Here is a 23,073-nt window from a genome sequence, read left to right on the forward strand (position 1 = left end):
TTGGTCATTCATGCTCCGTTCATTAGTTTATCACATGGTATTAGTCACACAAAAATGCCCCAATTACCCAGAGGCTGCGAGGATTTCGCTGACAGACGCGGAGTTCCTCGTGGAAAACAAGTTATTTGGAGACGGCCGAGCGAAGACAAAGGACAAGAGGAGCTCCGACTTTCTCCTGAGTATTTTACCTTTTTAAATAACCTTTAACTTTAATCCTCCTTTGCATGTGTTTAAGACTGTTTCCTGCACTTTTGTTCGTGTTGATTAGAAAGAGGAAACATTTAAACTGGTGATTCCTGTGAGTGAGACTGTTGTAATGAACGCAGAGCTGCTTGTTGTCTGTATGTTCGTGTGGAGGACAATAATAACTATTTGTATAGCAATTTTCCAAATACGGTTACAAAGTGCTTTTACATTAAAAACCACACTAAAATTTAAAATAATAAAATGGATCAGAAAAAGAACAGAAAAACTTTAGTTTATAAAAACCAAGCTATAAAAACAAGTTTTATGACCAGACTTAAAACAGGATAGTCAGTTTGCCTGTCTGAGCTCTTCTGGCAGGGAATTCCAGAGCCGAAGGGCCATAAGGCACCATAAAGTATTGTGTAGCTGTAATCCCACTACTTTTAGCGTTGTTACACTTATTAGATCAGCAGTTGAAAGTTTCTGAGTCTGTTGTTTCTGTCCCTATAGCGCCCACGAAGACAACTGTTTAGCCAAAGTGGTGACTATTTGGCTGAACTCCTGTTTGTGGCTGCCAGCCGTCACACACCTGATTGTAAAGTCACATCGCAGCCATAAAAAAACTAAAGCGTCCCTTTCTGGAAGCTGTCTGCATGGTGTGAGTTCATCTGTTGTTTCATTTCTGCATTTTCTCAGAAATAGTTTATAAATCTATTTTTCCAATTTCAGATTATAGAGCATCTTCCTCCCACTAACATCCAGATTATTGAGCATCAACTAATGTACTGTAAATGTATCTCATCAGACTGACCGCTCAGGACTAAGGAGATTTATGAAAGGCCAGTTGCTCGCATTAGTTTTCTTCATTTAAGATTCGTTTGCCTTTATGTACTCAACTAATATTTTTCAGTAACTCTGACTTGCTTTTTTGTCATTTATTAGAAAGTAACTGTCTCAATATGCTTAAAATAATAACACATTTTGTGAAAAATAGAACTATTGAGTATTTACAATAATAGAGAAGCAACATGCAGCAAATGACCTTAAAAGAAGTTATTCCGATTCCCTGCAGACCCTCCACTGGTAGCACGGTGCCTGTAATGTCATTGGTCAGTGCCTCAAGCAGTTTTTTTTCCCCTACAGCTGTAAATGACAGCCGTCCTGCTCCTGTGAAGTGAGAGCATCATGCTTTAGCACCTCCTTTGGTGCAGAAGGACATGGTGGCCTCCCGGAGGCAGCCCCGGGTCACCCTTCTCCCTCTCCTGTGGCTTCTGATGGCGGCCGACGGGAAGCCCGACCCCACCGAGAGGGACCTGCTGATGCGTCAGGAGGCGTCCAGGCAGACGGGGGGCCGGACGACGCTGACGGCGGCCGAACAGAAGCTGGACGCTTACCTCCATCGACTGAAGGAGCAGGAGATGTCTGCAGCACCGTTCCCCCCCGCCGTGCACTTCTTCAAGGCAAAGCCGCTCATCCAGGAGAGCTCGGTCTTCAAAGTGCTGCAGAAAATGCCCAAAGGTGACGAAGGCCACACACTCATGAGCCAAGATGATTTTTGATCGATGGTACATCTCATCGTAACGCAACATCAGACAAAGAATTCACTAAATCAAAATTTGGACGGCATGATGGAGGCTCGATGTCTGGGTCCAAACTTAATTAAAATCATCTTTTCAACCACGGGACCAATTAATCCAGATGACTCAGTGTCACATTAGTGCAATTATTGTGTCATTTGAAACATTTTAATCCCTTTTTCCATTTTCAGTAAATAGAGTTTCTTTTCAGAAACACTAGAAGAAAGTGAAAAAAAAAAAAAAAAGCACAGGAACTTGAGGTGTAGTCGTATTTATTTACCTCTGGTAAGAGTATTTTCTGCTCCTGATATCTCTCGAAAATCTGTGAACAAATGCAGTATTTACCCATTTATGGATTGAGGGGAATCACAGCTGAAAGCAATGTGGTGTAATCTTGAGCCTCACGAGGAAGTAGGGAGTAAAGTAATGATAGAGTACAATTTGAACCTGTAGGACCTACATGACTGAAAAAAGATGTAAAATATATTAACAAATGTATTGAATATACTGACATGGTCCTACTATTTTCAATCAGTTAAAACCACATGATTAACTTAACCATCCAGCACTATTTTTATTTTTTTCCGTATCGTCCTTGTTTTACATGTCTTCACACACTGTAGGCATTGTGTTCAACTTTCTTTTCTTTTTTTTTTTTAAATACCGACATATTAGAATACATGATTTTAGTTTGAGGGAGTATAACAAACGTGTCAATTTTAAGCTCGAGAGTATTTGTGTGACTGTGATCTTGCCGTTCCTGCAGGCGCAGCGCTCCACATCCACAGCTCGTCTCTGGTCAGCGTGGAGTGGCTGGTCAGAAATGTAACCTACAGACCAAACTGCTACATCTGCTTCACCTGGGACAACTCCGTCCGCTTCCTGTTCTCCAATCGGCAGCCCTTCCCGCGATGGGACTGCTTCTACTGGCAGCTTGTCCAAACCCTGAGAGAAAAAACGGGAGACCCTGCCGGCTTTGATTCCAGGTTAGGATGAGTTTTAATCCCAGAGACCTTGAAAGTCAAGACGTGAACCTTGAATGTGGCTGCTTCCTCCCAGTTTGATGCAGCACCTCACGCTGTTCACCGAGGATCCAGATGGTGAATATCCCAATCAGGATGTTGTGTGGCAGAAGTTTGAGAAAGCCTTCGTCGCAGCAGCGGGACTCATCACTCACGCGCCTGTGCTGAGGGACTACTTCTACCAGGGCCTCGAGGAGCTTCGTTGCGACAACATCATGTATCTGGAGCTGAGGAGCGGCCTCTCAACGGTTCGTCGTGGCGTGTCTCTTTGATTCTCTCGTTTCTGACACGTTCACGTCTCACTGACACTTCTCTCTGATGCAGGCATACGAGCTCGACGGGACGATTCACGACAAAGTCTGGACTCTGAACCTGTTTCAAGAAGTCACAAAGAAATTTGTGAAAGATCATCCAGACTTCTTCGGGGCTCGGATCATAATTTCTGTCCACAGGTAAAATTGACATATAAGGACTTTTTTTCTTTTTTGGGGGGCTTAGACTGTGTTTTACACCTTTGTGTACCTCCTCTGTGTTTTCTTCAGGGTTCTGGGTGTATCTGAGGTCAAGGCCGCTATAAAAGAAGCCATTCAGCTCCAGAAGGATTTTCCAGAGGTCGTGTCGGGGTTCGACATGGTAAGAGATGATCTAACCCGCTCAATAAACACCAGCATGGTTTGGTTTTGTGGTCGTCTGAAACAGATGAACTGATGGAGGAGTTTCCACGACGGTTTTCAGGTTGGCCGGGAGGACAGCGGGAGGACTCTCTGGTACTTCAGAGAGGCTCTCTCTCTGCCAGCTGAACTTGGAGCCACGCTGCCATATTACTTTCACGCAGGAGAAACAGGCGAGTGGATTCAAAGCTTTAAATGCTTCGTTACATCACGGCACATTTTTAACAAACCTTTAAATGTTCGAGTAGATGACGAAGGCACCGAGGTGGATCAAAATATTCTCGATGCCTTGCTGTTCGACACCAAGCGCATCGGGCACGGCTACGCTCTGGCGCACCATCCACTCGCCAAAGAGATGTCCAGGAAAAGAAACGTGGCCGTGGAGCTTTGTCCCATCTCAAACCAGGTTAGTGTTACTGCATAGCACACGATGATGTGCAAATACATCTCCGTGTATGTAACGCTACGTGGCTGGACCTCTGAACTGCAGGTGCTGAAGCTGGTGTCGGATCTGAGGAACCATCCTGCGGCCGTGCTGATGTCTGAGGGCCACCCGCTGGTCATCAGCTCCGATGACCCGTCTCTGTTTGGCACCACAGGCCTCTCCTACGACTTCTACGAAGCCTTTGTGGGCATCGGAGGACTGAAAGCGAACCTGGGCACTCTCAAAGAGCTGGCTCTCAACTCGATCAGGTCAGAAGATTATAGAGCGTTGCCTTCAACGCCGGGTTCTCCCCCAGCGCTTCCCTAGTCGTAATCCTGCTTAGATGGACTTGGTTATCTTAAAATCACCACCTCACATTAAAATACACTGTTAAAAGGCCAATTATTGTGATTTCAGATTTTACCATAAGCTGATTACGTTACATTATAGTTTACTTCATTGACCAATTGTAGCAGAGTAAACATCAAGAGTCTCCAATGTCACCGGGAGCTGCTTTTGGCTTTAATTTGGAGCATTATTTATTGAAGGGTTCACAGTTTTTCTACAGTTATGAGTAGCAGAAAAATGTAGCATTAACTTTTCTCCTGAGTTGTGCATATTTGCTTCACTGTGTGCTTGAGTGAAGAGAAGCCAGAGGTCAGTGCCGACTAAAAAGTAAAGTAAATGATGGCGCTAGTGAGTCAGAGGACTGATGAGGCTCTTGAAAGGTGCTCAGCACCTGACAAGCATCAGGTAGCGTAGGGAACAATATGCTATAAACATTAACAATGGAGAGTACACTTTAATAGGTATAAAATTATAAATATTAAGAAGCAAATATATACTTCTGCAGGTCCACCAAGAGTGAAAGTTTCCAATATTTTACCATATTTACTATGGCCGTGGTGCGCATGCGCGGTAGCAGCATTTTCAAAAGGTTGTGTTTTCCCCTTAACTAGCAAATTAAAACTTTCATACCTGTAACTGAGATAATCATTTCCATTAAATTGCAGTATTTAGACACTACCCTAGAATAAATAGAAGAGCTGGAAAGAAGTAGGTTTAAAAATAAATAAAAAAGATTATATTCAAAGCTGCATGAGTTTCTGTCTTCTGTCTGCAGGTACAGCTCGCTGCCAGCTCACGAGAAGGACGTGGCTCAAGAAGTGTGGCAGAAGAAATGGGACGCCTTCATTTCAAATTATTTATAAAGGCCGAACCACAACAGATCTAAAGCACACGTCTCTGGATCACTGGCACTGATTAACTCCACAGGACACATGTTTGTAAAGGATGCTCTGAAAAGAAGTCAAACCCTGTTGTGCTTTAACTGCATGTTTGGTGTAACATGTGATGGGAGGTTCTGTCAGTTTATTTAAGCTCCAATGAGGACAAGTGATCCATGAGTGAGTCGGCTTTATTCAAACTTCCCCACAGCCGATCTGTCCAGGTAATTGTGCATTCTAGTGTAAGTGAAACTTACATTTTGTTACAATGTAAAAACAATAATCATAAAAAAAATTAAAAAGAAATTCTAGTTTCCAACTTTTCCTCTTGTGAACAAAACAAGTCTTTTTTTTGCATCTTCATCTGACATGAGGTTCACTTTGTGATGCAGTTTGCACTCATCTTAGTCCGACACGATCTCTGATGATGTGTTGAATGTTCCACCTCTGACTGCTGCACCGCCGGAGTATCAGTTGGTAATCTCCGCTTTCATCCAGTGCAACTTCCAGACAACGCTTCGTCTCTCTGTTCTGGATCGGTCCTCCCTGCTAACGAAAATACAGATTTTACTGGCCACGTTTTCTCATTTGACTCAGGAATTGGAGTGTATAGTTTCAAATTAAATTCGGAAAGGTGAACATTTTCCCATTTCAAACAGAATTGCAAAATATCAACCAACCATTTTGCAAGGATGAGTTCTCACTAACTGCACAAAGTGGGTGACTTGATTTAGATTTAAAGGATGAAAACATATCAAATCTTATAGTTAATATGAATGTCACTTTTTAAAAAAAAAAAAATAAATCATTTCATCTATGGGCCAACCAGTGATACTAATTGTGATCAAAGTTGAATTTAGTAGAATATTAAATTCGAGAGGTTTTTTTATGTCTTTCTTTCCACTTTGATTTAAAGGACAAACCTTGCAGTTAATCTGAAAGCCATTTTTTTTTTTATTCCAATAGATGTTGCACAATAAGAAAAAAAATGCATTCAAATTGATTGTTTCACCTCTGGGTCAGCCAGTAATACTAATAATGATCAATGATAAACTTAGTATGAGAGCACTGAATAATAGAGAATTCTCTTTTCATTTGAATTTAAAAGGCCAGTCAAAGATGTCATTATAATGGAAGTCTATGGTACAAATCTTGTAGTTAACAGCTTTAAAATAATACAGTGAATAATAAAACTAATAAGTCAACTGAGAAAATAAACACCATACTTCCTGACCATTTCTCATTGCTTGGAAAAAAAACGAAAGAAAAATTTCTTTAGGAGGTCATAAAAGGCTAAAAGAGAAATGCTGACCGGATTAAAATCCCACAGTATGTGGAAGTTCCTGTCCTTGGCCGTCTTGCACTCGTACAGGCCCGGCTGGGTCCCAGAGCCGAGGTCCACCACACAGTGGTTTGTGTTGTACTTATGAGATTTGATCACCCCGATGTACAGCTGTCCATGAGTGCGATAGTAGCAGTACTTCAGCACAGAATTAAAAAAAACAACTAATTATTTCCAAACTTGTAAAACCAGAGTTGGGCCTCATACATGCAAGGATTCTGTCTCAACGTACCTGCGAGAGGAAAAAGTGGCATCCGTATAAAATTGGTTTGTTCTCATCGATGGGGCCTTGGTCCAAACAGAGACCTGGACTCAGATCGTTTCTCAGCTGCCGAGAGAAGAAGACATCAGATCTTACAGTTGTAGTTACAGCAAAGGAAAGTATAATAATCCTGGATATTGGGGCTCAGCCACCAGAGCAAATAGTGAGGGATCAGCGCAGTCAGAAAACTGGGATGTTTTCAGCTTTCAGGAATTGTGTCCAGATCAACATTGGGCCGGGCATTATCATGCTGCAACATGAGGTGATGGTTGTGGATGAATGGCACAACAATGGGCCTCAGGATCTCGTCACCGTATCTCTGTGCATTCGAAATGCCATCAATAAAATGCACCTGTGTTCGTTGTCCATAACATACGCCTGCCCATACCATAACCCCACCATGGGCCACACGATCCACAATGTTGACATCAGCAAACTGCTCACCCACACGACGCCACATACGCTGTCTGCCATCTGCCCTGAACAGTAAAAACCAGGATTCATCCGTGAAGAGAACACCTCTCCAACGTGTCAGACGCCATGGAATGAGAGCATTTGCCCACTCAAGTCAGTTACGACGGCGAACTGCAGTCAGGTCAAGACCCCGATGAGCTTCTCTCAGACGGTTTCTGACAGTTTGTGCACAAATTCTTTGGTTCTACAAACCGATCGTTGCAGCAGCTGTTTGGGTGGCTGGTCTCAGACGATCATAGAGGTGAACATCCTGGATGTGGAAGTCCTGGGCTGGTGTGGTTACACGTGGTCTGCGATTGTGAGGCCGGTTGGATGTACTGCCAAATTCTCTGAAACGCCTTTGAAGACGGCTTATGGTAAAGAAATGAACATTCAATTCACAGGCAACAGCTCTGGTGGACATTCCTGCAGTCAGCATGCCAATTGCACACTCCCTCAAAAACGTGCGACGCCTGTGGCATAGTGCTGTGTGATCAAACTGCACGTTCCAGAGTGGCCTTATATTGTGGCCACCCTAAGACACACCTGTGCAATATTCCTGCTGTCTAATCAGCATCTTGATATGCCGCACCTGTGAGGTGGGATGAATTATCTCGGCAAAGGAGAAGTGCTCATTAAAACAGATTTAGACAGATTTGTGAAGAATAGTTGAGAGAAAGAGGTCTTTTGTGTTTATAGAAAATGTTTTCCATCTTTAAGTTCAGCTCATGAAAAATGGGAGCAAAAACAAAAGTGTTTATATTTTTGTTCAGTATAACTTTTGGGCTCGCTATATAAAGTCACGAGCTCTGTGATTAACTCAAAATATGCAGTAACAGAGGAGAAAAATGTATTTAAAAAAAAATGGATAGAGTACAATTATAGCATTCTAAAACTTACTACTGATTTATTCTTTGATGTCGGCTCTTCCTATCATTGTGAAGCAGAATTCACCAAGCGTTGGATTGTTCACCCACTAATAGGGAACGTGAGCTGGGTTTAGACCGTCGTAAGACAGGTTAGTTTTACCCTACTGATGATGTGTTGTTGCAATAGTAAATCCTGCTCAGAAGCAGAAGCATGCTAGAAGCAGGAACATATTCATGGTTCAGACAAAAACTTATCTAAGACCTAATTAAAAATGATTCTAATAGTATTCATTATAATTTAGAATATGATTTCTGCCTCGTTTACACAACACTCCAAGTGAAAACGCAAAATGTTTGCGCTTTTGTTTCAGAAAAGTTTCACGATGTCCGCTTACACGAAAATGGCAGAAATGCTGAATTCATTGTAGTTTCTATGTTGGGCCACTAGTTGGCGCTGTTTGATTTGTAATGAAAAAAGTTGTGTTTTCAGAGGCTCCGACCACTGTTGTCATGTAAACAGACACCCAAAGCGCAATGAACATTTTAGCATTTTCACTTGAAGACGAAGTGCAAACAAGGCCTTAATCCTGTTGAAATGTATTCCTCTCATCAAGTGAATCTGATTAATTTAACCAAATTAAACACTTTCCAGATGTGAAAATGGCCCATAATGCGAGAGGGATCGTTTCATTACCTCAGACTCAGAGCTTAAGGAGCAGAAATGCTAAATGTTTGTGAACAAGATCATCAGATTCCAGAATCAATTTTACAGGTTAATCTTCAGCGTGACCAAACTGGCCTGAACTACAATGAGTTTGACACCCGATCGTGTTAAAGATGATGGACAGGGAATCTCATGTGACAGTATTTTAGACCTACCACTCCGTAACCGATGAGGTCGAGTTGAGGGTCCAGCATGGGGTAAACATTGTCCAGATACCACTTAAAAGGTTTGCACTTCAGCTTTTCTCTCAGCTTCTTCCTCTCCGACACATCCCCGATGTCTATGCCGTGATTCTGAAGGAGGAACGAGGAGGAATAAGGCCGTTATCGATAAGTGTTACTCCTTCAAATGATGAGTTTGCATCATGTGAGTGGTTTGAGGCGTCGTACCTCAGGAGGAAGGCCCCAGGCCACGTTGACGTTGTATTTATATTCGTCCAGCCAGACCTCCGCCACCCTCAGTGCGTTACGCTTCATGGTGACGCTCATGTCTGGGAGGTAAGGCTTCACCGTTCGCTCAATGTGTGCGATCTTGGAGCAAGGTATAACTTCTATACTACCTCCACACAGCCACACCTGAACAGGGCAGCAGTTAGAACAGGTAACATGGCGAACACCTCCGGGACCCCCAGCTTTAAAATCCACACAATCTTACCCGGATGCCGAGCTCCACATTTTCTCCTCCATATATCTTCATCCCACCGTCCAGGCTCCCAATCTCTCCGAAGAACTTGCGATCTGCGACGAGTATCCCCATGATGGAGGGGCTCCTGGAGACACCACGAGACAAAGGAACGTTTAGAGTGCAAAATATCTGACAATGTTTCACAGACTGTCAGCATGGTCGAAAAAAAATGTGTTTTTGAAGAAACTCTCTAGATTGATAGGAGTACTGTTTAAATAAAGAAAGGTTCTAACCATCTGTAGGTTTCGACCTGAGATTTTATACACAGTTTATTCTTGTATCATTGACGTTTCTGAAAATGGCGGACCTCTCCGAGAAGTCGTGACTCTTACTTGCCAGGCTGCGAGGCGTCTTTCATGGCGTACCACTCGGGTTTGAAGGAATCATAAAGGCACCACATGGCCCAGTTGAAAGCGTCGGCTGCAGGCGAGTACGGGGTCAGCTCCAAGTCATCAAAGTTCACTTTGTCAAAGACGGGAGTCAATATGACGGTGCGGTCCTCCTTGATCCGAGCCAACAGCGGCTCCGCCCTTAACACACAGTGGCCGTTCACAAAAGACATGAAAGGCCTGTTAACAAGCGGTTTACTAAAAAGACGGCGCTCAGACTGCTCTGACATTCAACAGACCATTGCACATGCACTTCTATGTGAGCGTCCAAGATGGCCACGACGTCGCCTGTCGCCATCTTCCAGCCCGACAGCCGCGCCTGAGTGAGGCCGAGCTGCTCCGGGTGCCGCACCCTCCTCACCAGGCCGGGACGCTCCTCTTCGACGAAGGCCAGGTATTGGTCCAGCTTGTCTAGTAAATCCTCTGCAGGACAAAAACTTTTTGTAACACAAACTGGATTCTGTGTTTTTTAATGTCACCAGCAACCTGATGCTGCACCTGCACTGATTCAATACCACCAACAAAGTGTTACAGGTAATGGTACTACTTTTGACAGTAATACAGAAACCACTGATTAACATGTTAAATTATGGATAGATAAGATCGAAGGACAGAGACAAAAATAAGACATGAAGACTCTGGGTCAATGTTACCGTTGCTGCTGTGATCGTCCACCAGGATGATTTCTTTCAGCAGCCGAGTCGGCGTCTTGTCAATGATGCTGCGGACGGCCCGTTTGATGATCGACAGAGCCTCATCCAGGTAGATCAACACGACGCTCATGGTCGGCAGCTCCTCGGGATATTTCTTCTCAAGACATCTGCAAGATCAAATATGCTATAAACATAAAGGAAGCACTGAAATCAGTTCAAATGTGATTTTAACTGCACAGTGGAATGCCTGTTAAAGTAATGGCAACCCATGTCGTTGTCATTGTTGAGAAAGTAATCTTAATCTGATGTTTTAAGCGAAATAATGTAAACTGGAGAATACAGGTGAGAACAGAGAAGAACTAATCCTTAAACAAACATAAAGTTTATTTTGTGAATGGATGGATCGGTGGCTTCGGGGTCACCTGGGGCTCCTGGTGTCCGGGATCTCCCTGTTGATGGGCAGCCTGTCGCTGAGGAAGGCGTTGTAGCCGTATCTCTGGAACAGCTTCTCGGCCGCCCTCTGCTCCTTCTCAGACAGCCCGTCGCCCCACTTGCTGAACAGGGCCGACTTCGGGTACAACTTCCTCTGCCACTCCTCAGAAACAGGGTCCTTCTTCTCAAGTTTACTCATCAGACCGACTGCAAATGAAAGAGACAAGAGGCAGGTCATTTTGATGCATGTTATTGTAGTTCCTGTCTGATCCTATCACGGCTTAGTGGAGGACAAACACACAGCTGAAGCCTAATCCAAAGACAAATAGAAACATTCAAGATGTCTTCACGTGAGCGGCATGTGTACAGAAGCACTTTTAAACAAATGTCAACTTACTTTTCTCAATGTTTGAGTTCATTCATTGCTGCTTCTTATCAAGAAGAATCTATTTATTTTTAAGAAATGCCAACATTCAGATTATAGAGCATTTTTCTCCACTAACTGATATCACTTATAACATCTAGATCATAGAGCATCTCCCTCTGGGATGCTTTTCTTCTGTTTCGTCGAGTACTATGTGATGGTTATCATCATCCCTTGACCCTAAAATCATCAAATCAGAATTTATTCATAGAAAGTTGGAGACTCTGACTCACTCAGCATGTTGATGTTATTCTCCATCTTCTCCATCCTCCTCAGCAGCCCCTGCCCGGTGATGGACTGGTTGCGGTGGGCTCTCTGGAGCCTCTCCGAGTGGGTGTGGAACTCCTCCTTGATGTATCTGAGGTACAACATCGTCGACGCCAGCGCAAAGAGGAACATTGATCCTTTGACATGACCAGATCTCATCCTGTTGCTTCTCTGCAGACCTTGCTGTGCCTCGCAGTGAGAGGGAAAGTTGAGGAAGTCCTTCCTTCCCCTTATTTGTTCAGATGACATGCTGACGCTTTATCACATGTTGGTTTTCCGCCAATGAATCAGAAGCTTCAGTCAAACGTCATCCATCTCTAACATCTGCTTGGCATCTCAAGAGGACACTTGCTATTTTCTTTGTTACAGGATTATGATTTCAGTTGAAAAATACAGCAATTATTGCTCGATTTCTGCTCAGTGTTGTAGAGGAAAGCACTCTTGAGTGGAGACACTGAATTGAATTTTATTTGCAGACAGGAGGCCGTGCATCAATCAATCATCAAACATCAACAGATGTAATCTGAGATCATGCAATAGACACTGCACGGATTAATGAACCTGAATACATAATGAAACAGTACAAAAGCAATAAAAACAAACCACACCCTTTAACTCCCTTTGCAGGTCTGCTTTCTTTCACATGTACTGTCTCTCATATTAGGATCATGTTGACTCAGGGCGACGCCTAGAAATTAATTCGTGTTACTTCCAGAGAACAATATATTTCCAGATCATCAGGGTGTGTCAATAACTGCTTTAACTTGCTGTATTGGAGCCACATGGAGTCATTTTGTGCATTCATTTTCAAGAAAGTATTTCATGTGTTAAAAGTAATGTATCCCTAATATATAGATGCAAATAATTTAATGTGTTTAGAAGAGTGTTGAAAGAAGCAGATTTTTAACTTGCATAGAGGCGGGTGATAAAAAACAGGGCTGATTAAATTGATTTTCAGTTTTATTTTCTATATACAGAATGTACAATGTAACCACAATGGTTTAAAAAAGTGGAGGTGTGCTGAGTATTGTAGCAAAAAGGAAATGCTACTTTAGACAAAAAAATCTGCTTAGAAATAAAGAATAAATGTAGAAATACAGCAATATTTGGGCTTGGAGTCCAGTCAGTGACTGGTGACACTGGGGTGAAGAGGTTTGACTCGAACGAGGCGCGACAGTCCGAGCCGCAGACCCTGACCTGGAGACCGCCCTGCAGGACGCTGGCACGGTGCTGGACTTTTACCGAGTTGACCTGGAAGAAAGAGGAAAAAAAAATAAAAAGCTTTGAGTTTTCTGAACATAATGGAGTTCATCTATTTGCATTATTACGTTTCATGAACACGATTTTAGCAAATTATTGTTTATCACCCTGTGCATTAACAAAATAAATGACCATGATGTGATTTATTTTGAGCAAAAGTGGACCAACACATTCTTCAAATTTCATCTTACATCCTTTCTCATTCTTCATGATTAACCATGAGGATGCACTGTCATGTCTAAACTCAAGCATAAGCTTTGAAATCATCTTTTTTTAAATCATATCTGTGATATTAAAGTTCTTATACAACCTATTTGAAATATTTACATTAATTTCTCAATCTCTTATGCATGTAAACCACATCGATGTGAAATTAAACTTTCTACACCAATCAGCAGAAAATCACTCAACGTAATGTCAAAGAGAAACTCACCCAAACGCTGTTTAAATTTTTTAATGAAATCACACACACATGCACGCAGAGATCAATATGCTATAAACATTAACAATGGGAGAACACAGACATTCGAGTGGACAGACGACCATGGACTGGGAGTCATGACGCGACGGAAGAAACATTGGTGTTATTGTTCATGTGCAGATTACTATATATTTACTACAGCCATCGTTCGCATGCTTAATAGCAACAGCTACACAAAGACGCGGCCAAATCCTTTCCAGAGAGTTGAGTTTTCCCTCGTTTCCACGGAGACGGGAGCATTTTCAAACGTTCCACCTTGAGAGGCATTTTTAGTGACTCCAAGCACTGTCGCCGTGTAAACGGACCCCAAAACGTGACAAAAGTTTTGAGTTTTCACTTGTAAATGGGGCCTTATACATACCTGGAGGGTTCCACTTGGGCACTCTGCCCCCTGCTGGGCTCACATACACTGACGGCTTCGACGTGACGGTAGAGGATGAACCTGCTCTGCTGGGTGCAGGTTTGGCTGTTGGAGGACTTCTCATCAGGGTGGAAGCTGCTGTGAGAAAACGTCATCGTCACTACAGTGGCGGAGTGAAATCAAAACGACAATCCATCCAAACTGTGACGACAGGTCGTACCGGCCGTCTGCGATTTAGATTTCGATGGCTTCGATGGCCGCTTTGCTTTGTTAGCAGCAGGACTCGTTTTGGGTTTCTCACTCTTTGGTACCTTCCCTCCTTTTTTAGCCTTGCTGGCTTTCTTTACTGTGAACTCCTCGTCGTCACTCTCATCTGGTTCGCTGAAATTGTCATCGCTTTCTGAATCTGCAGAAGAATGTTTGTTAGTTAAGTAGGACAAAGGTTCAAAAAATTAGCAAACACATTTTGAAGAGCAACAAAAACCTGGTGTCAGTTTGGGTTCATAATCATCATCATCGTCCTTTTTCTTCGGCTCGTCTGTCTTTTTTTGTTTCTTACTTTGATTCTCTGATGTGATTTTGTCCAGACCTTACAGAAAAAAACAGCTGCAGGTATTAAAATTATTGTGCTCCTTAAAATTGACAACTGCGTGAAATCAAAAACTCAAGAGTGAAGAAAAGACATTTACCTAAAATGTCACCATCCACACTGCAGTTCGACCGAAGTAAAGACGAAGGATCTGTGTTTTCACCCAAAGGCAGCTCAGCTTTCATCTCTGCTTGATAAAATGAACATATAACCTGAAAACGTTGTAACATTGCAAATATTAATCATATTTTTCTCCATCGTACCTTTATTTGTGTGAGAATGCTCCTTTTCGCCATCAGCATTATTGAGCATGGAGAGTGTAATGGCTGCTTCTAGATCTCTGTTCAGCAGCTTTTCATCCAGAGGTTTTCTGTGAAGATTTATTAGTCGACAGGAAGATTGTAACTTCCCATTGAAGTACTACATCAGGTTAATGTAGGTGTTCCATATCACATCATAATCACTCAGATTTTTAATAACATAGTAACTAATAATACCCCTAAACTCTTTTAATAGCTTGTTTTCTGTTCAAATTGCATTGCATCAAAAAAACAACATTAAAAATGACTTCATTGTCAGTTTAATTCGGCTGTGAAAATCTGCCTTCACAGTGTGGATTTGATGTTAACGTTGCTTCATTAGTGATGCAAACACACTGAAAACAGCTGTTACTTTTATTGAACAATGACAAATCCAGGTTTTTGTCTTTGCAAAGTCATTTCACGGGCTACACTGGACTCTCCGGAGGACTGGTTTAGCTTAGGAGCCTCACTCATCTCAGCTCCAAGTGTTTTCTTGGATCCTGAAAGAAGTTTATGTCTTTCAGAATTCAGAAATTAAAGGATGTAATTAATTTTATAGATGAGCATCAGTTATGTATCTACAATGAAAGTTGTCAAATCTCTGGAAAAAATCTGCATCACTTGGTGAAACATCTTATATCGTAGTTTTTAGTGTTGTGAATGGAGTATTCTAACAAGTAGTTTCAGAAAAGCTTGTGTCTCATGCTTTTTTAATGAGATACATTTTTTATTATCAAGTACCTGCATCATTTCAAGAGTTTATTACTCTCATAATATAAGAAACATTAGATTATGCTTGTTTGAAAACAAAAAATCTGCTTCAAATCAGACTTTTCTTTCCCGTTACCATGGAAACCGCCTCAGTTTGTTTCAGTGGCCGTATAGGGATCCTTTCAATTTGGCTGGGAAGAAGTAACATTAACTAAACCCTGGTTCCAAAAAGGTTGAGATTGTGTGTAACCTGAAACAAACTAAGGTGCAATGAAAATATTACACAAATCTTCACAAAGTTCAACTATGATAGTATGAAGGGCTTTTTTTTGTCATGTTAGTTTGTTGAAACTGCACTGAAACAACACACAGTCCATATATAAAAGCTGAGACACGACAAGAAGTTGCCCTGACGATAACAACTAATAAACCAGTGACTGAGATGATCGTCACCGACCTGCTTTTCTGACTTTGTGAGGATTGTGTGTTGGTTTCTTGACTGAAGGATTTGCTGGATGACTGTTTGTGCTCCCTTGTCACGTCCTCCTTGGACTTTTTGCTCGGCGGTGCCTTCACGACCGCAAAATCCTCATCTGACACAGATTGACAACAAAACAACAGAGATATATTTGTCGATGGACCAGGGGAGGAGTGTCTATTCAGGCTTTATGTCTCGACATGGGGATGCAGCTACAGTGTAAATTGAACAGCAGCCATGTAATGACTGTTTTCTTCATTGCAAGAGATGCCGTGAACAAACTTGGACTGGCTGAAAACAAGTAACAAGTCTCTGGGAGATTCAAACCACATTTTAACTCACCGTCATCAAAGTCTTTGGCTTCACGGTAATTCACAGTCTTTGTTTTCCTGTTTTAATCAACAAAACAAGTGTTAAGCATCAACCTACATCGAATTGCCGTCTTTTAAAGTAGGGACACTGATAAAATCGTGTATTCACCTGCAGGGCCGATCCATGCTTTGTGAAGTTTGCAAACCTGAGAAGACTTTATTTAATCCAGACAACAATATTCAAGTTAACGCTGCTAGCTGGCTACAAAATGCTAAAAACCTAGAGAAAACGCTCGCGGTGACTCGCTTCAAGCGTCCACAGCTTCAGAGCGAGCATTCACCCTTTCTGTAATGTGTTCACTGTCGCTAAATAACCATCTATAAAAACGTTTGTTTAAAGTAAAAAAACTCACTCGGTAGTCAATAAGCGTTCAACAAGCCCGCCTGAACCGCCCGGAAGTGACGTATGTGTTGAATAGCTGACAATTTCCGGAAGCTGATTCGTGCCTGAAAAAAATATAGAAAAAGTTGTTTTTCCAAAAACTGAACCTAAGGATCTCGGTGTATGGAAATATGGCATTTTAAACATATGAATATTGGTTGTTTTTATTTTCATTTTAAAAAGTCTCGAATCTGCTTCGCCTTGCCTTATCTTATCGGCGCCAAGCGTTGACCATGACAACAGACTGACCAAGGCATGATAATTACACTGTAAATATGCCATTTAAGTATGTATTGTACGGTCGCTGTGTTTTTAGTTATATTACTTTCATCTTTTTAATGAGTCTCACTCTAATATTAGATAAACTCTATTTAGGACTTTAATGTAGTGTGGAAATATTCTGTCCTTTATATCCCTGTAAATGATATAGGTCGCGGCAGGGTGACCACAACTGAACAGATCAATCTACCAGTGGGCAACATGCGGGATATCCAGGATAATTACAAGTACCTTGGGAAGGCTGATGGAAACCACGAGGAGGGCACAGGGAATTCGCCCACAGAAATATATCTCCATAGCCAGGCAAGTCCTAAGAAGGCAGCCGAAAGGAAAGAATAAGGTTCGAGCCATCAACATGCCAGTCATCAGATACCCAGCTGGGATTATAAACTGGCCAAAGCGGAAGATTGAAGTCACAAACATCAAAACAACAAAGATCCTCACTATGCATGGATGATTTCAGCATCTTGAGCTTGAAATATTGAAATATACCCAGTGGCTATTGTAGTCAGTCATATGAGTGAGAACAGCATTTTTGATTGTATATACTGTACATAGTTATGCTTTTTTCACTGTATGCTGTAGGTTTATTCCAGCTTTTGGAGGTCATCTCATGCAAAACATATCTGAAAATAATCATGAAGTATTTACTTCATGATAACAGAATGGAGAAATTGCCATGCAGAAATGCCAATGTCAAATGCTTACAGGCAATTAATAACAATAAAGAACTAATATATGAACATAAACGTGGTGTAACTACCAGCCAGGAAAAGTGTCAAGATAAGTGCTGCTGAGCAATCCTTTGGTTATCTGCATTTATGTTTGTGATGATAACAATAATATACAAAATCCTAAATGTTATAAATATGTTTATTGGGTGTTAAAATGTCAGAATGAGCCTGATCAGTTAGTACCAACCCCAGACACAATCTGTGATGGCCTAATTTAAATAATGGGGAAATGCTTATGTTTTTGTGGAAAAACCTATTATTAGCTCACATTGAGAACATGAGCACAACATATTTTTCATGCCACTCAGTGTTTTTTGGTTTTCTGTCCCTTTAGAGGAACTATTTATTCCTACCCGTTTCAAAAGTTACATTTTGAAACTGCTTATTCATCCCACACCTTCAGGATCAGTCTGCCAAACCAAGGTTTGAATGAGCCTGTGAGTAGGTGTGTGTGCGGCAGACCAGACTAAAAAAAAAAAGGAAAGAAAAAAAAAAGGACTTCTTAAAGCATGCTTGCAGATTATTTCAAAAAAGTAATTTGGAAATGCAGATTCTATACTTCATCTTACATATTCACTTCATACAACTGAAGGTAATGAGGTAATTAACTTTAAGTTATTTTCGTTGTGCAATCCAAACTGTATCACACCATTTTAATATCTCTAATTATTAAAGCCTTTTATTTTTAAACAAGGCAAGTCGAAACCAGGCATTTATCTCTTTAATTAAGACCAGGCTTAGACTGCAGCAACAGTCAGATTATCCAAATAACAAATAAAACCCTGATAAATGTACATTTTGACCACATTAAACATGTTTAAACTCATTATTGGAGTAAAAAGGAGTAAACTAATCTGTTTTTCCATTTCCAGGCCCTGGCAGCATCATTGCAGTCACTGACTGAGTTCAGCTCTACGGTCCAGCAGATGGCAGCATGACCCTGATGGGTGACACACCCTCAGCTCTCAGAGGTACAGAGTCTGAGCAGCTGATTGACATGAACCTGCCATGTCCTCAGTCACTGAGTCGCCCACACTCAGGGCGGAAGCAATCACAGCTCCCTCTGAAGTGCAGTGAAAGAGAAATCGCCCCGTTTTGACTGCAGCTGTACCGAGGGTTGTCATTTTCTAGTGTGTGAGTGGGTGGCTGTCGGCTGCGGTTTGTCACACAGTGGACCTGGAGGAGACGCTCGGGGATGTGATGGTCCGTGTCTTCGGCCCCAGACAAGGAAGGAAGACATGCGGCCGTGGGGCCAAAAGGCCCTGTGGTCACACATTCCTCAACTCCTCCAGCACTGCCTACAGCCGTGACTAAAATATCAGGTCCAGTCATGCAAACTCCGTGGTCACAACATCACGCTGCCATTCACACGTATAGATGTTTCTCATGTATTTGTGGCGTTATTACAACAGCTGCAGGCTGCACAGGTCACTACAGTATTCATAAACCTGCAGTCTCCTTGATTCAGATATATGCTTCTCATTGATCTGCCCCTTCCAAACATATACTGCATGTCTTTTTAACTGCAGGAAGTGTTTATATGTTTCTACAGAGAAAATTGCTACGCCCCCACTCGTGTGCTATATGTTCCCAAACAAAGTCACATGAAGACGGGTAGGGAACAGAGTGAAGCTCATGTATTCTTCACTTAACTAAAAGTAGACATACCCGTTTAGATTTTAAGTAAATATTATGTACTGAAGCTGCTCCTGAGCTTAAAATATGGAGGTATGCGGTGTTTTAAATGTACGTAAACATGAAGTTAAACACATACACACACGGTACATTTCATATATGTATGTTTTTGTTATTGATCCCTTAATAATGGGTCTCAAAGCATGGCCGGCCCCCGACAGTGTGATTTGGTTATAATCCAAGATATTTACAATGAATTTCTCTCATAGTGGATCAGTAAAATCACAATTAATTTTACTCTTTGTTTAAACTCAGGGTGCATTAAAGCATCAGGTCTTAATCTTTAGTTTATTGCTTTACCATTTCAGTACCTCGAATCTGAATGAATTCAGAAATGATGTGTGAATTTAAATGCAGTTTATTGAAATTATATCATTTTTTCAGTATTTTTAGCTGTGTAGGACACACATGTTGGCAGAAACACTCTTCTGGGTTCATCTCATTTGAAGCATTTCGGAGCTCTGAGGTCAAAAAATTAACCCATGTTTCACTGAAGAAAGCAAACAAACATGAGGCAGTTGTTAGTAAAAACTAATCCTTTCGGATTAAACAAATTAATTCAAGATCAATGTATCCTCTGTGAAGTATCATTTAAATTCCTCTTTAACAATAATGGAAAGGTTTTTGCTCAAAATGTTTATTTTAAGATGTTGAATTTTTCTGTAATTTACTTAGCAATTTGAATTTTTTAGTACAACTTAAATGTGAATGATCCCTCAGGATATATGGATATCTTGAAGCTTTAACTCTTTATGTGGTGTTAGTGCTTTTCTAACGTTTTAAATTGTTCTGCTTCTACATTGTTTGTACGACATGATTTCAAATGTAAGCGGGCAAACATGGTAAACATCATGATGACTGTCAATGACAATGAGAATGTGCACTGTGCGGCCCTTAATTATTATAATTTGTATTAATCTGTTTCTAATGTGACATACTGAATGTTAATCTCCTGATGAGCAAATATTTGGAATATCGTGATTATTCACAGGAAGCGAATCATTTGCTAATATGTCCTCTTGTAGTTTGTGCTAATGACAAGCACAGATGTCATTAATTGCATTTGAATTCTCCACAGGCGGCGGTGTTTGTGTATTTCTGGTCTGTGGCAGCAGCTGGCAGCGTGAGCAGACTATTTTGAAAAGAGACATCCAGCTGGATGTGCTGGTCTCGCCGGCAGCCATGAGCTCATCAGTGGTCTTAATTTGAGCTTGTTAGTTGGAAGTGGTCAGGAGGCAGTTTCCCCCCTCAACCGCTGACGTTGAATGCCATCATTATGCACTGTGCAGCCTCTCAGAGTGGTAGTTTGTGTGGGGCTCACTCCATGCTGCACCAATAATTGCCCCATACAGGGGCATTGGTCCAATGCCCCTGTATGGTTGTTCCGCAGGCGGAGACTTGCAATGTTATTATTTACATTCCACGCAGGGCGAAGAAAAAATACGCTGCCTCGTATTATTATTGAGATATTTTGGGAAAGATACAAAAGCTGGTCATTGGTTGCATGTTAATAATAATAAAACAGGTGATTTGTTGTCGATTGCCACTCTTCAGCCGTTTTTATTTTTTTATTTTTGTTGGAGTTGGATTTATTTTTCGGTCCTCAGACAAAATGCTCTGTCAAAGACAAAATTCCTCATGGGGGGGGGGGGGGGGGGGCACCAGTTATTTACAAGATTCAAACTAAAGACGTCTTGACGAGCTTTTAGGACGTCCGGCCTTGCAGTTGTGTCAGTGTGGTGTTGTTGTTCTAACCTAGAAATGGCCTTGCTTCAGATGTCTTCAGGAACAGAGCAGTGGGAACCGCAGCACAGCCGCAGCAGCCACGGCTTCAGCCGGGGAACCAGAGTGGGCAGAGCGATCTGTCAGTCAGCGGTTTCCGGAGGCTGATGTCTTAGACGATGTCTTCTCAAGTTTTCTTTCTCTTTTACTTTTTCTTGCTTCTTCTTTAGGGAGTACACACGCGGCAACCGCCACACTAATTGCATGGGAGAGGAGAGACCACAGAGGAACAATTATGAGGAGATTTTTGGGAAGTGTGGGCTTGTGACTGCATAAACTCACGTTAAGATAAGCTTTTGGGGGAAGACACAGCACAAGCCACAGCGATAGAATAACTGTACAAATATTGAGTTAGGGTCGAGAACCAGTCAGTTGTAACAGTCCAAAACATTGTTGACTTGAAGAAGTATTGACCTGTCAGATTTAAAAGCAGCTACAAGAGTTAAACATAGAACTTAAACACACATATTGTACACTTGGTCCATGTGCATGTGTTTGTGTTAATATATAACCCAGTATAGTATAAGGTGTTCCAGAATGAGAGTCCAACCCTTCAAGACTATTCAAGAAAAAATGTCCAAAGTCATCCATATCTTACCATATCTACTTAAAATGTTCTCTAAATGGTCTTTAGTCTCCTTCAGAGATTTCCTGCCCTACAACACATTGTGTTATTTACAAAGAAAGTACATTAAATATGACGCACTACACATATTTGATGTGTGTTTAACAATGAGCTTTTTGTATTCAAGCATACTTCTTCACATTTTCAAGATAATCAGCTGGACTGACTGGAAATAAAAGACGCAAATGGGGCCAACGCTATATGTTTGTGTGTATTTACCTTTTACAATAAGGACTGCAGTACAATTATTAGCACAGTATTTATTACCTGTATTCTGGGTTTGTTTCTTTCAATTCCTGACAAAGTTAAATCACATGTTACTGAATATGGTCACAATGAAGGGTTATTTATTTTACATTGCACTACTATTATAGCAATACCATTGTTGCCTAACACTTAAGAGTGTTTAAATCTACTTAAATAGTTTTTTTTTCTCACAGTCCAATGTTTTATAATCTCAGTCTAAACAACTTATGTCGGTAGGATAGTTCAGATGCTGTTAATTGAAACTGTGTTCTGCCTTTCAGTAATTTACTCGCTGTAACTTGGACACGGGCCTTACAAGAACTCTGTTTTAAAGTAGAAATTGATAATGACAATTTTTGTTTTTGACTTTTTAGATTTACCTCATTCAAGCCACTTTTGGAGCTTGAATGTCAAATTGGTAGCCAACAGGGATTTCCTTTTTGAGGAGAATGAAGATTCATTTCAAATCAATCTTCACATATAGTCTGTAACTAAAACTATGACACTCCTGGTTTTGCACTAGAGTTTAGATTTGACTCGTAAATTTGTCAGCATAACAGAATAAATACAGTAAAAAAAGAAAAAAGGGTTTTAATGACATAGTTACGACTTCTCAGCTCTTCTTATTCATCTTTTACCATGACTCATTCTGTCAATCAGTCCATTCTTCTCATTGTTAGTCTCTTCAAATTCCACGGATCCTTTGAAATTCAGTTTTGTCACTTCAGTCTTGTTTCAAAAGTTTTAATTAAGAAAGCCCATCCAAGCCAAAGGTCATGTGGTTTGGTAAGAAGAGTTCTCTGCCCATTTCACACTTTCATTAAAAAAGGTTTCCAAATATCTGACAGAGTAAAGTAAAACCTAAATGTAGAAAATGTAAAAGGTTTGTTTATTGTTTTGCAATTTGTTTTCAGAATGTAACACTGCATGTTGTATTTGTCTATAAGCTGGCATCATCACACGCCAGTTAGTAAATTCATTGGCTCGTCCTTTGTGTGTCACCAACATTCCTGTACGGCTTGTTACAAGTGACACCTGCTGTGTACAACACCGGTCCTGCTCACCATTATTCCTTTAAAATTCCTAAACACGCACTCTGTAACTGCTCAGCTTTCATTCCAATAAACCCACAAGGAGGAAAAACATTAAAACTGTACAATTTCATCACCAGG

The 23,073-nt window shown here is 41.2% G+C and overlaps 3 protein-coding genes across 6 annotated transcripts; 1 reads left to right on the top strand and 2 right to left on the bottom strand.

The window, feature by feature from the left end:
• Window positions 1–90: 90 nt before the first annotated feature.
• Window positions 91–5,439, top strand: ada2b (adenosine deaminase 2b). 2 transcript variants are annotated; one of them, XM_080492282.1, is made up of 11 exons: window positions 91–179; window positions 697–844; window positions 1,330–1,704; window positions 2,530–2,749; window positions 2,823–3,033; window positions 3,110–3,237; window positions 3,328–3,418; window positions 3,521–3,629; window positions 3,705–3,862; window positions 3,947–4,149; window positions 5,004–5,439. In XM_080492282.1, exons 3-11 carry the CDS (start codon window positions 1,404–1,406, stop codon window positions 5,089–5,091), a joined length of 1,509 nt encoding a protein of 502 aa, XP_080348408.1. In that variant the 5' UTR covers window positions 91–179; window positions 697–844; window positions 1,330–1,403; the 3' UTR covers window positions 5,092–5,439. The 2 variants fall into 2 exon arrangements, with proteins under 2 accessions (XP_080348408.1, XP_080348409.1); XM_080492283.1 differs by lacking the exon at window positions 697–844.
• LOC308127309 (putative polypeptide N-acetylgalactosaminyltransferase 8) lies at window positions 5,202–12,081 on the bottom strand. Of its 2 annotated transcripts, none has more exons than XM_080492280.1 (11): window positions 11,572–12,081; window positions 10,905–11,121; window positions 10,483–10,649; window positions 10,069–10,252; window positions 9,773–9,970; window positions 9,411–9,525; window positions 9,146–9,331; window positions 8,912–9,049; window positions 6,681–6,776; window positions 6,419–6,586; window positions 5,202–5,652 (listed from the first exon to the last, which is right to left on the bottom strand). In XM_080492280.1, exons 1-11 carry the CDS (start codon window positions 11,852–11,854, stop codon window positions 5,506–5,508), a joined length of 1,899 nt encoding a protein of 632 aa, XP_080348406.1. In that variant the 5' UTR covers window positions 11,855–12,081; the 3' UTR covers window positions 5,202–5,505. The 2 variants fall into 2 exon arrangements, with proteins under 2 accessions (XP_080348406.1, XP_080348407.1); XM_080492281.1 differs by having other exon boundaries at window positions 5,282–5,652; window positions 6,419–6,559; window positions 11,572–11,796.
• rad51ap1 (RAD51 associated protein 1) lies at window positions 12,051–16,566 on the bottom strand. Of its 2 annotated transcripts, none has more exons than XM_080492578.1 (9): window positions 16,268–16,566; window positions 16,130–16,176; window positions 15,767–15,902; window positions 14,560–14,666; window positions 14,397–14,483; window positions 14,192–14,296; window positions 13,928–14,113; window positions 13,708–13,845; window positions 12,051–12,856 (listed from the first exon to the last, which is right to left on the bottom strand). In XM_080492578.1, exons 1-9 carry the CDS (start codon window positions 16,282–16,284, stop codon window positions 12,729–12,731), a joined length of 951 nt encoding a protein of 316 aa, XP_080348704.1. In that variant the 5' UTR covers window positions 16,285–16,566; the 3' UTR covers window positions 12,051–12,728. The 2 variants fall into 2 exon arrangements, with proteins under 2 accessions (XP_080348704.1, XP_080348705.1); XM_080492579.1 differs by having other exon boundaries at window positions 12,053–12,856; window positions 13,708–13,842.
• Between the last annotated feature and the right edge of the window lie 6,507 nt (window positions 16,567–23,073).

Source organism: Lipophrys pholis, assembly GCF_963383615.2.
Source record: "Lipophrys pholis genome assembly, chromosome: 22".
Taxonomy (NCBI): domain Eukaryota; kingdom Metazoa; phylum Chordata; class Actinopteri; order Blenniiformes; family Blenniidae; genus Lipophrys; species Lipophrys pholis.